The 13,102-nt window shown below is 35.2% G+C and overlaps 1 protein-coding gene across 1 annotated transcript in view; it reads right to left on the bottom strand.

Moving 5' to 3' along the window:
* Positions 1-9,093, bottom strand: part of LOC115210528 (zinc finger protein 236-like) — a 61,332-nt gene extending 52,239 nt beyond the window's left edge. The window contains exon 1 of the mRNA XM_036502243.1: positions 8,939-9,093. Coding sequence (XP_036358136.1) covers positions 8,939-8,990 — 52 coding nt within the window. The 5' untranslated portion in view covers positions 8,991-9,093. The remainder of the gene's footprint in view (positions 1-8,938) is intronic.
* Between the last annotated feature and the right edge of the window lie 4,009 nt (positions 9,094-13,102).

Genomic DNA, 13,102 nt, shown 5'->3' with positions numbered 1-13,102 from the left:
AATATTGAGAAGCTAAAGTATGATACAGGGACAGGTATCTGGCTGTTGAAGAAATGCATAGCTATTTACTCATTATTATCACATTAATAAAGGTAACAAGCTGGCAGAATCATTAGCATGCCAGGCAAAATGCTTAGCAGCATCTCATTCGTCTTTACATTTTGAGTTCAAATTCCACCCAGGTCGACTTTGCCTTTCATTCTTTTAGCGTTGATAAATTAAGTACTAGTGAAACACTAGGGTCGATGTAATCGACTAGTTCCCTTCCCCCAAAATTTCAGATCTTGTACCTTTAGTAGAAATGATAATAATAATAATAATAATAGTGTCAACTACTGTTGGGTCCTTAGGACAGTATTAGAAGGCATCAAGAAGAATATAAAGGAAAGCAGAATAGAGTGCTCAACAAAGCTGTTACAAAAGGTTTGCCTCCTTGCCATGGCCAGAATAATCAGAAAAGTATTAGATAGTTGAAAAGAACAGAGAGTATGGTACTGTAGGGTGCAGACAGCAAGCCCACTACACATGCAAGACTCCAGGAGTTTCAACAAAACCTGAGTTTGAAAAAAAAATAATAATAATAACCATGAATGCCCTGATGCAGTACCAGGTAGTAGTTCTCATGGCTTTTGAACTTAACTGATTGGATGTTTTATCATGTACATGCTTTGTTTTGGTATAAGAGATGGGCTACAGCAAATATTCTGCTCAATACTACAGATTTGCTTGTCAGTTGTTTGACCTTAACCAGTTGAGCTTGTACTTTGATGGTTGACAATATGTGCATCTTTGATCATGAGTAGAAGTAGTGGAGGAGCTTCATAGCCATCTGTTGAGAGAAATTCTTTGACATTTGAATATTGAGTAGTCTCAATAACACTACTCATTTCTGACATTTCTGCTGTTATTGCTCCCTATCCAAATTCCCTTCTCAGTCTACACACCATTGGTTATTAAGTTAGTATTGGGGCAACAAGAAAATACACCCAGTATACACTGTTAAACGGTTAGTAATAGGAAGGGCATCCACCCCTAGAAATGAAGCCAAAATAACACACACAAGCACGTCTTTAGGAGCAATAGCTCCAAATAAGAAATGAATCAGATTATGACGACTCATCCAACCCATGCCAACATGGAAAGTAGACAATGATAACAATGATATCAATCCCTGAGAAATAAAAGTTTAATCCTTTAGCATTTAAACCAGCCATATCCAACCCACATGTACCACTTGTTTTATTTTCTAACCAACCAGCCAGATCCAGCCTATCACACCTATCCTTCAGTGCCATTCTAAAAATATACAATCACATCATCAAAATTTCAAAGCTAAGAGATTATACATGATTAATTAAAAACTATTTGAATGGAAAAGCATTACACTTGACAGAATAATCTGAATGTTAAAGGGTTAAATGAACCCCAAAATTATTGGAACTCAGAAACAAGATGAACCGCAATGTTGGAAAAAAAATTACACTGTCCTAGTCAGTGTTTGATTTACACATGGTGTAAGCAGAAAGGTTAGGGGATCCCTACGTTAATTTTTTTTTAATCACATTAGATTTCATAAAAACTGAAAACATTTGAAAGCATTTTGAGTCCCCTCCTGATTGAGTTGCCTTAAACTGTGGTTTGTTTTGGTGCATGCTTAAGTTTGACACTAATCCTTTGACAATATATCTGAGCCTTCAAAATTTTTTTTAATAAAAGGGCTTTAAGTTGTAGCTTGCTTTAGCTCATGATTAAGTCCAAATCCATTAAGCCACTCCAATATCTTAGTATGAAGGAGGTTGGCATAGTGGTTAAAGTATTCAGCTTATGGAAATGAATTCGTGTATTGAAACAAACTTTGTTGTGTCCTAGGAGAATCATTACGCCAATAATAATACACGCACAGGCTCAATTCCACTTCTTTATGGACTAACAATAAAAAAGTGAAATTGATTTCGAGCGTGTATTATTATTACTGACGTAATGATTCACCCAAGACACATCGCTCACTCTCTCTCTCTCTCTCATTCGCTATATATATATATATATATATATATATATATATACATACACACACACACACACAATTTTATATCTATTTATACACACACAAATATATATGAATGTCTCTAGGCGTGTATATTTGCGTATGTGTTTGTGTATTATTGCAGTATTTTAGTTACTGTACGATGTTGTAGTATTATAAACTAAATTGTATTTTAAAGCAATATTTGTATCATATGGGAGGCGACGAACTAGAAGAATCGTTAACACGCCAGGCAAAATGCTTAGCAGTAGTTCATCCGTCTTTACATTCTGAGTTCAAATTCTATCGAGGTCGGCTTTGCCTTCCATCCTTTCACTGGGAGCCAATGTAATCAACTTATTTATTCCCTACCCGGAAATTTCAGGCCTTCTGCTAAAATATGAAAATAATATTCGTGTTTTAGTTACCCTCAAAGCAAAATAGAGAACCGATTATTTACAAGTAATACTCTTCGGGAAAGGTATAAACAGCTCCCTACTGAGATTATCTCATAAACAAAATTAAAACTGGTGATAAGTAAGAGAGAGAGAAAGATGTGTTAGGGTTTGTGTATATCTCTTTGTTCCTTTACCACCGTACCCACCCCTTTATCGTTGTGTATTGTTTACAGTGTTAATGTAATACATTTCATCTCGTTCTGAATGCTGTTAGAGAAGTATAGAAACGAATGTTGAACTTTTCGTATCTTTCTTATGCACCCTACACATTCTTATTAAACCCCAAATCTATATTGATTCAGTAGATCTATAACCAAAAACGTTCTAATCATGATCATTCCTTCTTTTCTCTAATTTTTTTCAATGCCAGTCTACCATCTTAAACAAAATAACGGAAGTGCCGTTTGAATAATGGGTAATTATTTTGGGTTTACATAGGGTAAATTGAAAACCAAAATATTGACGTTCACTTTTTCACTTTTTGATTTGCATGCAAAATTATCCTTATATATATTATATATATATATATATATATATAATATATATATATATATATATATACATACACACACACACACACACAATTTTATATCTATTTATACACACACAAATATATATGAATGTCTCTAGGCGTGTATATTTGCGTATGTGTTTGTGTATTATTGCAGTATTTTAGTTACTGTACGATGTTGTAGTATTATAAACTAAATTGTATTTTAAAGCAATATTTGTATCATATGGGAGGCGACGAACTAGAAGAATCGTTAACACGCCAGGCAAAATGCTTAGCAGTAGTTCATCCGTCTTTACATTCTGAGTTCAAATTCTATCGAGGTCGGCTTTGCCTTCCATCCTTTCACTGGGAGCCAATGTAATCAACTTATTTATTCCCTACCCGGAAATTTCAGGCCTTCTGCTAAAATATGAAAATAATATTCGTGTTTTAGTTACCCTCAAAGCAAAATAGAGAACCGATTATTTACAAGTAATACTCTTCGGGAAAGGTATAAACAGCTCCCTACTGAGATTATCTCATAAACAAAATTAAAACTGGTGATAAGTAAGAGAGAGAGAAAGATGTGTTAGGGTTTGTGTATATCTCTTTGTTCCTTTACCACCGTACCCACCCCTTTATCGTTGTGTATTGTTTACAGTGTTAATGTAATACATTTCATCTCGTTCTGAATGCTGTTAGAGAAGTATAGAAACGAATGTTGAACTTTTCGTATCTTTCTTATGCACCCTACACATTCTTATTAAACCCCCAAATCTATATTGATTCAGTAGATCTATAACCAAAAACGTTCTAATCATGATCATTCCTTCTTTTCTCTAATTTTTTTCAATGCCAGTCTACCATCTTAAACAAAATAACGGAAGTGCCGTTTGAATAATGGGTAATTATTTTGGGTTTACATAGGGTAAATTGAAAACCAAAATATTGACGTTCACTTTTTCACTTTTTGATTTGCATGCAAAATTATCCTTATATATATTATATATATATATATATATAATATATATATATATATATATACACACACACACACGTGCGAGATGTGTGTATTATAGATATAGATAGATATACATTTATATACGCGTATATATATATATATATATTTAGTGGGTGTTTAGCCCACTAGTTTACATATATATATACATATATAAATATATATACATATATACACATATATATATACATACATATATACACATATATATATACATACATATATACACATATATATATACATACATATATACACATATATATACATACATATATATATACATACATATATACATACATACATATATACACATATATATATACATACATATATATATATATACATACATATATATATACATACATATATACACATATATATATACATACATATATATATATACATACATATATATATATATACATACATATATATATATATATATATATATATATTATATATACAAATTAAATTAGAGATAAAACCACTATTAAGCAAATCAAACAGTGAAAAACATAAACCAAAACATAGAAATAAAAATAATTAATATAATATACAAAATATATAAAATATAAAATTTTAATTTAAAGTTAAAAATTTAAAATTATTAATTTATATTTATATATATATATATATATTTATTTATTTATTTAATATATATATACACTTATACATACATATATATATATACATACATTTATATATACATACATGTATATATACATACATATATAGATAGATACGTGTATATATCATCATCATCGTTTAACGTCCGTTTTCTATGCTAGCATGGGTTGGACGGTTCGACCGGGGTCTGGGAAGCCAGGAGGCTGCACCAGGCTCCGGTCTGATCTGGCAGTGTTTCTACAGCTGGATGTCCTTCCTAACGCCAACCACTCCGTGAGTGTAGTGGGTGCTTTTTACGTGCCACCGGCACAGGTGCCAGACGAGGCTGGCAAATGGCCACAATCGGTTGGTGCTTTTTACGTGCCACCAGCACAGGTGCCAGGGGAGGCTGGAAAATGGCCATGATCAGATGGTGCTTTTTTATGTGCATGGGTTCTGCTCTTTTTGTATCGGTTAAGTTCTCTTGGCTGCTATAGATAAGGTTGGACAATTATGCTGATAGCAGCTGTTGGGCCAGAGACACTTGTCCACAACTCTCCTCTGGTCTCAAGACAGTGGGCCTGTCCCTTTTCTTAATGGCATGTTAGCTTTGGAGAGTTCTTGGTTCTTAGGGTTGTCTCTTCTCATACACAGAGCTGGTCTTAATTACCATTTGGTAATAGTGATATATCCTCTAAATGGAGATATCATTTTAATAAACCAAAAATTTATGTTGTATAGTATTTGATATACCTGTATTTGCCTGTTGTTTGAGTGCATACTGTTAACCACTCTTTTTCTTCCATCTCCTGTTTTTTTTTATTTAAACTGTACTCAATGGTTCCCTATTCTTCTCTATGCTCCATCTACACTATTGACAAGAGAATGGAGAACTGCTACTTGAAGTCGCAGACCAACTTAAGTTATACATGCATATATATATGTATATATATATACATACATATATATATGTATATATATACATATATACATACATATATATATATATATAGATAGATAAATATATACACACACATATGTAGTTAAAGAGAAAGAAAAAAGCATGCTTTTTTGTTCACCATTCAACATGCTTCTAACTTGCATACATATACACACAATGTGAAACACCTGAACACATTATCTGTGACGTGTCCTGAGATCATTAATCATTTTGGGTCTTTCAACATCAGACACCCTCATCCAAGATTGACCAAGCCCTAGCTTGTGTTAGCACTGCCCTTACCAAAGCTCACACCTCTTGACCCACAGCCAATCTGATAGCCTTCTGCTAACTGGCCCCTGCAATGCCAAGCATGTTATAATCTCTGCAGAGGGACTGGTTTGAAAACCATCTGCATCTCAACTTCATCAGATCACACCTTGCTTGTCACACATTGCTTCCATGTAGCTCCACCTGCTCCAACATATTTTCTTTTCTTATTACCTCTGCCTTACCAAAGGCAGAGGTATTGTTTTCAGTCATGTTTGTTTGTTTTTCCATGGACAACATATCTCAAGAACCACTGGATGAGTTCGGATGAAACTTTCAGGGATGTTTGGCCTCATGACTGGCACGAACTGATTAGATGTTGAGATCAATCTGAGACCAGACAACGATTCTGGATTATTTTTCCTGTTTTTTTTACTTAATTTTTGAGAGCGGTTGGGTTCATTTTTAGTATTCTCATTTGTGAGAGCAGTCAAATTTATTTTAGATATTCTCGTTTTAAAAATTATCTTTGGCTAATTGTTGGTGTTGCCTTGAGGGAGGTTTGCCCTCTCTGAGTGCTCTTGTTTTCATTTGATTCCTAAATGTGGTCCTCTAAAAGAATAGCAAGTTCTAACAGATGCACTTACATAGATGCCTTTGAAATCAGTATCACATCCAGCATTAGTGATAATGAGGCGACAGTTTCTGGAAGCTTCAGCTACATCCTCAGATCAGCTTTCAGTTCCCAGTTTTTTTTTTGCTGTTGCAAGTAGGTCCAGCTGGCATATTCTTCACACTAGCTCTAATGAAAATAATAAACTTTATTTGATTAAGGAGCCTGTTGAGGCTAATCCCACTTTAGATGGTGTCTGCTATGATCTTCAAAACCTCGTTATGCCTCCAGCAGTAGCATCCCATCCCAGGGCTTTTGGACAGCTACTGAGAATGTGCTCCAAGCTTCTTCTCAAGCACAAGGAGCAAGGTGATGACTCCAGCTTTTCCCAGTATAAGTTGGAGGAGCACAAAAAGACATCATAAACTACGAGAATTATGAATTTTATCCAGTGGAGTTCCACTTTCCAAAGATCAGGCCATGAGACTGTGTGCCACTACTTAGTCCCATCTTAGCCAGGTTTCTTGGCTCACAAACATATATGCATGCATATATATATATATTATATATATATATATATATGCATGCATATATATATATATATATATATATATGCAAACAAACAGGCTTCTTTCCATCTTAATCTACTAAATCCATTTACAAGGCTTTAGTTGATCTGGGGGTTTCTTTTTATTCCTTTACTTGTTTCAGTCATTTGACTGCGGCCATGCTGGAGCATTGCCTTTGGTCGAACAAATTGACCCCAGGACTAATTCTTTGTAAGCTTAGTACTTATTCTACTGGGGATCTTTTGTCGAACTAAGTTATGGGGACGTAAACACACCAATATCGGTTGTCAAGCGATGGTGGGGGATAAACTGACGCACAAACATATATATATATACGCACACACGACAGGCTTCTTTCAGTTTCCGTCTACCAAATCCACTCACAAGTATTTGGCCAGCCCGAAGCTACATTAGAAGACACTTGCCCAAGGCGTCACGCAGTGGGACTGAACCTGAACCATGTGGTCGGTAACCAAGCTACTTACCACACAGCCACTCCTGTGCCTATAAACAGAAGACACTTGTCCAAGGTGCCTTGAAGTGGAACTGAACCTGAGACCACATGATCTTGCCTACATCTAATCACTGGTTATTATTAATCATCACATGGCGCCGAAATTGTGGTGATGCAGTGGGAAGAGAATCTGTTACCTTGCTACAGACAGATGTATATAGGTTGCTTCTCAGATCACTGAGCTGTATTCTGAAAATTGGAGCTTATATATACGAGTATTTGGATGCAGATATTCATATATATGTATGTGTGTGTGCACCTATCTGAATGTAGATATGGAAATACATCTATACATATATATACAGGGTGAGTCAAAATTCTGTTAGCACGAGTACTGAAGAACAGAACAGAAAAGTGTTAACATAATTTTGACTCACCCTGTATATATATATATGCATACATAAATGTAAAAGTTTACTCTCTCTCTCTCAATACACACACACAAACTCAGATCTGTGTGTATCTAAAACACCATCTGTGTAAAGTGGTGACTGAGAAAAATAAAAGATCGTTAACTGGTTTGTTGTGAGATAGCACATAAGGACCGCCTCTGGGTGCTAAAAGGTGAACGATGATGAACCGGAGAAATTGATCTTTAGCTATGGGAAGCTCTCATTGTTTCTTTTCGGTTCATAAATACCGAAGACGAACTCTGTCTAACCAGGATGAGATTTGAACTCGGATAGAATACACAATCATAAACAAGGTGCCAGCAAAGTAAGGAGGCAGTTTGCTACCGCCAACGCTGTTGATGTTGTTTTCGTGGAGTTTTACATACATAAACATGAATATATATGTACGGGAGATACACGTACGTGCATATATACATATACAGAAAAGCACACATACGTGCATATATACATATACACAAAGGTACACGTACATGCATATATATATATATATATATATATATATATACGCAAAGATACACGTATATACATAAACACAAATATGTATGCAAGTATAAACATATTTGCATGAATGCATTTACGTGTTCGTGTATATGCATATATTCGTGCATTTATATGTGTGTGTGTACACACGCGTGTGTTGATATATATATATATATATTATGCACGAACACAGGAAGAGAATCAATGCTGGAGTGAGGAACGGCGATAATATATTTATATATACAGAAAGAGAGAGAGAGAGAACATGCGAGGAGCGTATTATTGCGCCCATTGCTAGAACAGAACCCGTAGCTATGGCCGAACTATACAGGGGGAAAAAAATTAGCACCTCCGACGACACTATTTTGGGGCACTATTTTCAAAGGTGGTGAAGGCGCACGGTTGTGATGCTTGCTCAAGGAAAAATAAATCGAAGCATGTGTCTATACACAGCTCTTACTGTTTTTCCACTTTATCCTTAATTTTTCTACTGATTATAGTTTTTTTTTTAGTTTCCAGTGGTATGTCTATGATGACTTACCTGATACATTTCCAACTGGGATGTGATCCGTCGACGGTGGTTCTATAGACATATTTTTTCTTTTGAAATATTATTCACAAAATGGTGGTTGGTAATGAAAGGGGGAGGGAGAGGCAATAGAGAAGCTCTCGTCGTCACATCGAGGCTTGGAATACGACTGATGTAAAGGACCCGGATGACAACTGCAGTTGCTGCTGCTGGCTGTGATTTTTTTTTTTTTTTTTCCTTTTTGAAATTTTTGGTTGACTTCGGAAGGATTTTATATAGGAATGGTCTCTGAGGACTCGCCTTTTAATATCAGCCCCCAATTCTATGATACAAGCTGTTTTTAAATTATGAAACTTTAAAAAATCTTCCATTAAAATTTCATGTTAATTTATGTTTCAAACACCGGCTTTATACTGACAAAGTTCTTTTACTAAATACTTCATTATATTTAAAATTAAATGTAAGACAGGCAATATATTTCAGCAGAAATATGATGATGAAAGGCAGTATTTTGGTAGAGTTTTGGAATTGGTAGCTCTGAATTATAGTGTCAGGACAAAAAAAAAAAACATGGGTTTCTTGTTAAATTTCTTCTAACCACTTATATTTCAAAATTTCATCACATTATTTTCATGCTGATGAAAATCGCATTCATTTTTCTAATCAGTAATTTGTAAGTGACATCAGTACAGAAAATTTGGTGAAATTTGATATATTTCAAATGGGTGAAAAAAAAATTAACAAGATTTATGACATGGAATTGGGAGAGGTAGAAAAATAGAAACAATTTTAATTTTGTTGGTCAAGAAAATTGGCAGAATTTTGTAAAAGCTATCGTTAAATGGTGGGAAATCTGAAAACTATGGAAGTGGAAAGGATGAAAACTGGAATTTGGTGGTTGGGGTGGGGCGAATTCTTCCAGAAGCGTAATCCAGTGACCTGGACTGATATATATACATGTATATATCGAGAGAGTTGGGGCAGGAGACGTGCATGCATGTAATACCCATGCATTACATTACAGTTACTGAAAAGCCAGAGCCACTGGTAACCTCCATCAGCCAATGATAGTCTCTTGCCCTGGAAATAATTAAAAGATGGCAATGTCATTAGCCTCAATATCAGCAAAACTTTAAACTGTGTCTGACATGCAAATCTCATGTTGAAAATGCTTGCGTATGATCACCCATCTCTCAGCTCTTGGATCAGTAGCTTCCTGTAAGATTGCCATGTGCATTGAGAGCTATTTCTGTCTATCATGCATCAGGGTTCACTTTTGTCTCCATTTCTCTTCTTTCTAAACATCAATCATGTGTCTGCCACTACATCTAACAATATCCACCCTTATGCAGATCACACACTACTCTTTATTTCTCCCAAAAATTCCAGGACTATGTACCGTCCCCTTACAACCTAGAAACCACAGATTAAACACACACTAGCTTCTTAGACAGAAACATCCTCCAATGGGGATATACCAACATTGTCTCTTTCAACAGCAAGAAAAAACAAACACTATTCATATCAAGTAAACGTCATCACACCTGACAGCTCTTAATTATAATTATAAAAACAAATATATGAATTAATGTAGACTTACCATACATTCAATATTTCAGGGTTATGACCCCATTTTCAAGAAACTGATAAATATTGCCAATGTGCATGTGTGTAGAGTGGACATGCATGGAAAGGTGTTGCTATAACAACCAGCTAGCTTACTGTAACTCTCTTCTGTTTTTGATATTTGGTTTTCTTTGGTTATGAGGATGGCCACAGAGATTCTAACGTTGCCCCTGTTCTGCTGTGTTGCTCAGATGTGCACTATGAATTCCCTGGCCTGGCATTTCCGTAGATGTTTCTTCACAAAAGTGTCTGCCTGCATATGTTCCTTTATATGTATATACAGTTTTCTTGTTGTACTTCCTATGTAGGATGCGTCACATTTGCCACATATGATCTCATATACAACATAGGTCCTCCGGTACAATTCAGGGTTATTGATGAGGCAGTTCAATAATGTACACTCCTTGGAGTAGTGAGAGATATTCTTCGTGGACAGAGCTTTTCTCAGGGAAAGGCTGGTGTGTGCTATCTGTATGTCAAGTCCTTTCCTGCGGACTGCATGTTGTATTGCTGCAGTAGTTCTGTTGTCAAATTGTGGTAGCTTAAGGAAGCACATGCCAGACTTGGGAGTATGATGGTTCTTTCAGGGTTTATTGACCCTGATGTTTTTCAGGTGCTGTTGTTGGCTAAAGATGATGGGTAGCCATTCAGGGTTAGGTCTCTGAGAAACTGTTTGGTGTTGATGGCTTTGTTGGTCACTGTGCTGCAATTGTTGTTTATACATGCAATCTCGTTTCTCATGTATGCGGCTTTGGCTCTGGTGGGTAAGGCTGATTGGTAGTGGACAAAAGGTTTCCTGCTTACAGCTTTTCTGTAAAAGTTGGTAAATATGGAGCCTTCCTCTGTGATTCTGAGTTGAAAGTCAAGTAGAGAGAGGGTTCCAGATTCGTCTGGATGTTCAATCTCGAATTTGAGGTTTATGTCAATGTTATTGAGGATCCAGTGTATATATATATATATATAATATATATATATATATATATATATATATATATATATGTGTGTGGTGTGTGTGTGTGTGTATATATATATATATATACATAGCGAAACTATTAAAAGTGAAACTACTTATAACTTACTCTGTCAAAGGTTTCACTTTTATTTTTCGTGTTTTGAGGCGTAATACAGAACTAGTGCCAAAGTTTTATTGGTTTAATCAAAAAACGCAAAGTTAGCTTCACTAATTAGCTGTTAGCAGATTAGTGGAACTGTGCTCATCACTATATATATAGTCTGCTATTAGTTTTAGTTTATCAAGGATTTAGAGGTTACAGGATTTATTGGGTAAGGTGTTTGCAAATGGTGGATTTGTAGCAGGGGCAGACTGAGCCATCGGTCAATTGGGTACTGCCTGAGGGTCCGGATCTCTGAGGGGTTCATGCTCTACATGTTAACTCTACTAAAACACACATTCAAAGGGGCCTGGTAAACAGCTATGCCTGAGGGCCCTTAATACTTTCAGTCCGCCCCTGATTTGTAGAATGTATTTAAAGAGCAGAATAAATCTGTGCTTCATACATGTGTGCATTGTGATGCATTTCATGTCTTGTAAGATTTTCTTTTTTATGTTAGTAAGAAGGTATATATTAAAATTTTAAGTCAGATGTGGTAGATGGGAAGAGGAACTGATTGGTACTTCCAATTTATTTTCAGTTACTGTTGCAATAAAAGTAAAGTTGATATAAGCACTAAACACAATAAAGAACTGCTAAGAGCAGCATTTGCGGGGATTCTCATCAATGATGCAAGAGTTCAGAACTGAATGTTTTTATGAAAATTATGAGAATTTTTTCTTACTGCAGGCTTGATTATCAATGTAGAATCTGTTGCAGGACAGTGAAGAAAGTTTGAAACTTAGGAAAATGAATTAAAATCAACAAACTAGAGTACTATTCAGAAATTCTAGTAAAAAATACAAAAAAGGCTTGACAGCACCAAGGATGTCACTGTACACATTATATATAAGCAGAGCATAGACAAAACCTCTAAATACATCATAGTAACAGACAGCTAGAGCAACTATGTTTTAAGTGGTATAATCTCTACAATAATAATAATATCCAGCATAAACATTTATTGGGTTACATTTTTGTAGTAAAAGTAGTCTCTTCAACTGATTACTGACCTGTATTATCACAGTTCAATTTGGATAAATCTGTAGCATTCAGATTACTCGATGAAATTTAATACTAGCTTTAAGATGTTGTTGATGTGATTGTTCATTTTTAAAATGACATTTTAAAGTATGTGTGAGGGAGCAGATCTGATTGGTTTCAACATAAAACAGATTGAACATTTGGACTGAATATGACCGGTTTAAATGCTAAAGGATTAAGCTTAACATGGTTGAAAATTGAACACATTTTTTTATCCTGGATCAGCAATGAATAAATCAGTAATAAAAGAGGTTACATAAAATAAATATTTTTCTTTAGAAGATTATTTTTCATTTAGGCACAGGTATGGCTGTGCGGTAAGAAGTTTCATTCCCAACCTCATAGTTCCAGATTCAGTCCCACTGCGTAGCACCTTGGGCAAATGTTTTCAACT

Source organism: Octopus sinensis, linkage group LG4, assembly GCF_006345805.1.
Source record: "Octopus sinensis linkage group LG4, ASM634580v1, whole genome shotgun sequence".
Lineage (NCBI taxonomy): Eukaryota > Metazoa > Mollusca > Cephalopoda > Octopoda > Octopodidae > Octopus > Octopus sinensis.
Note: the sequence above shows the minus strand (reverse complement) of the source record. Positions and strands in the feature narration are given on the sequence as shown.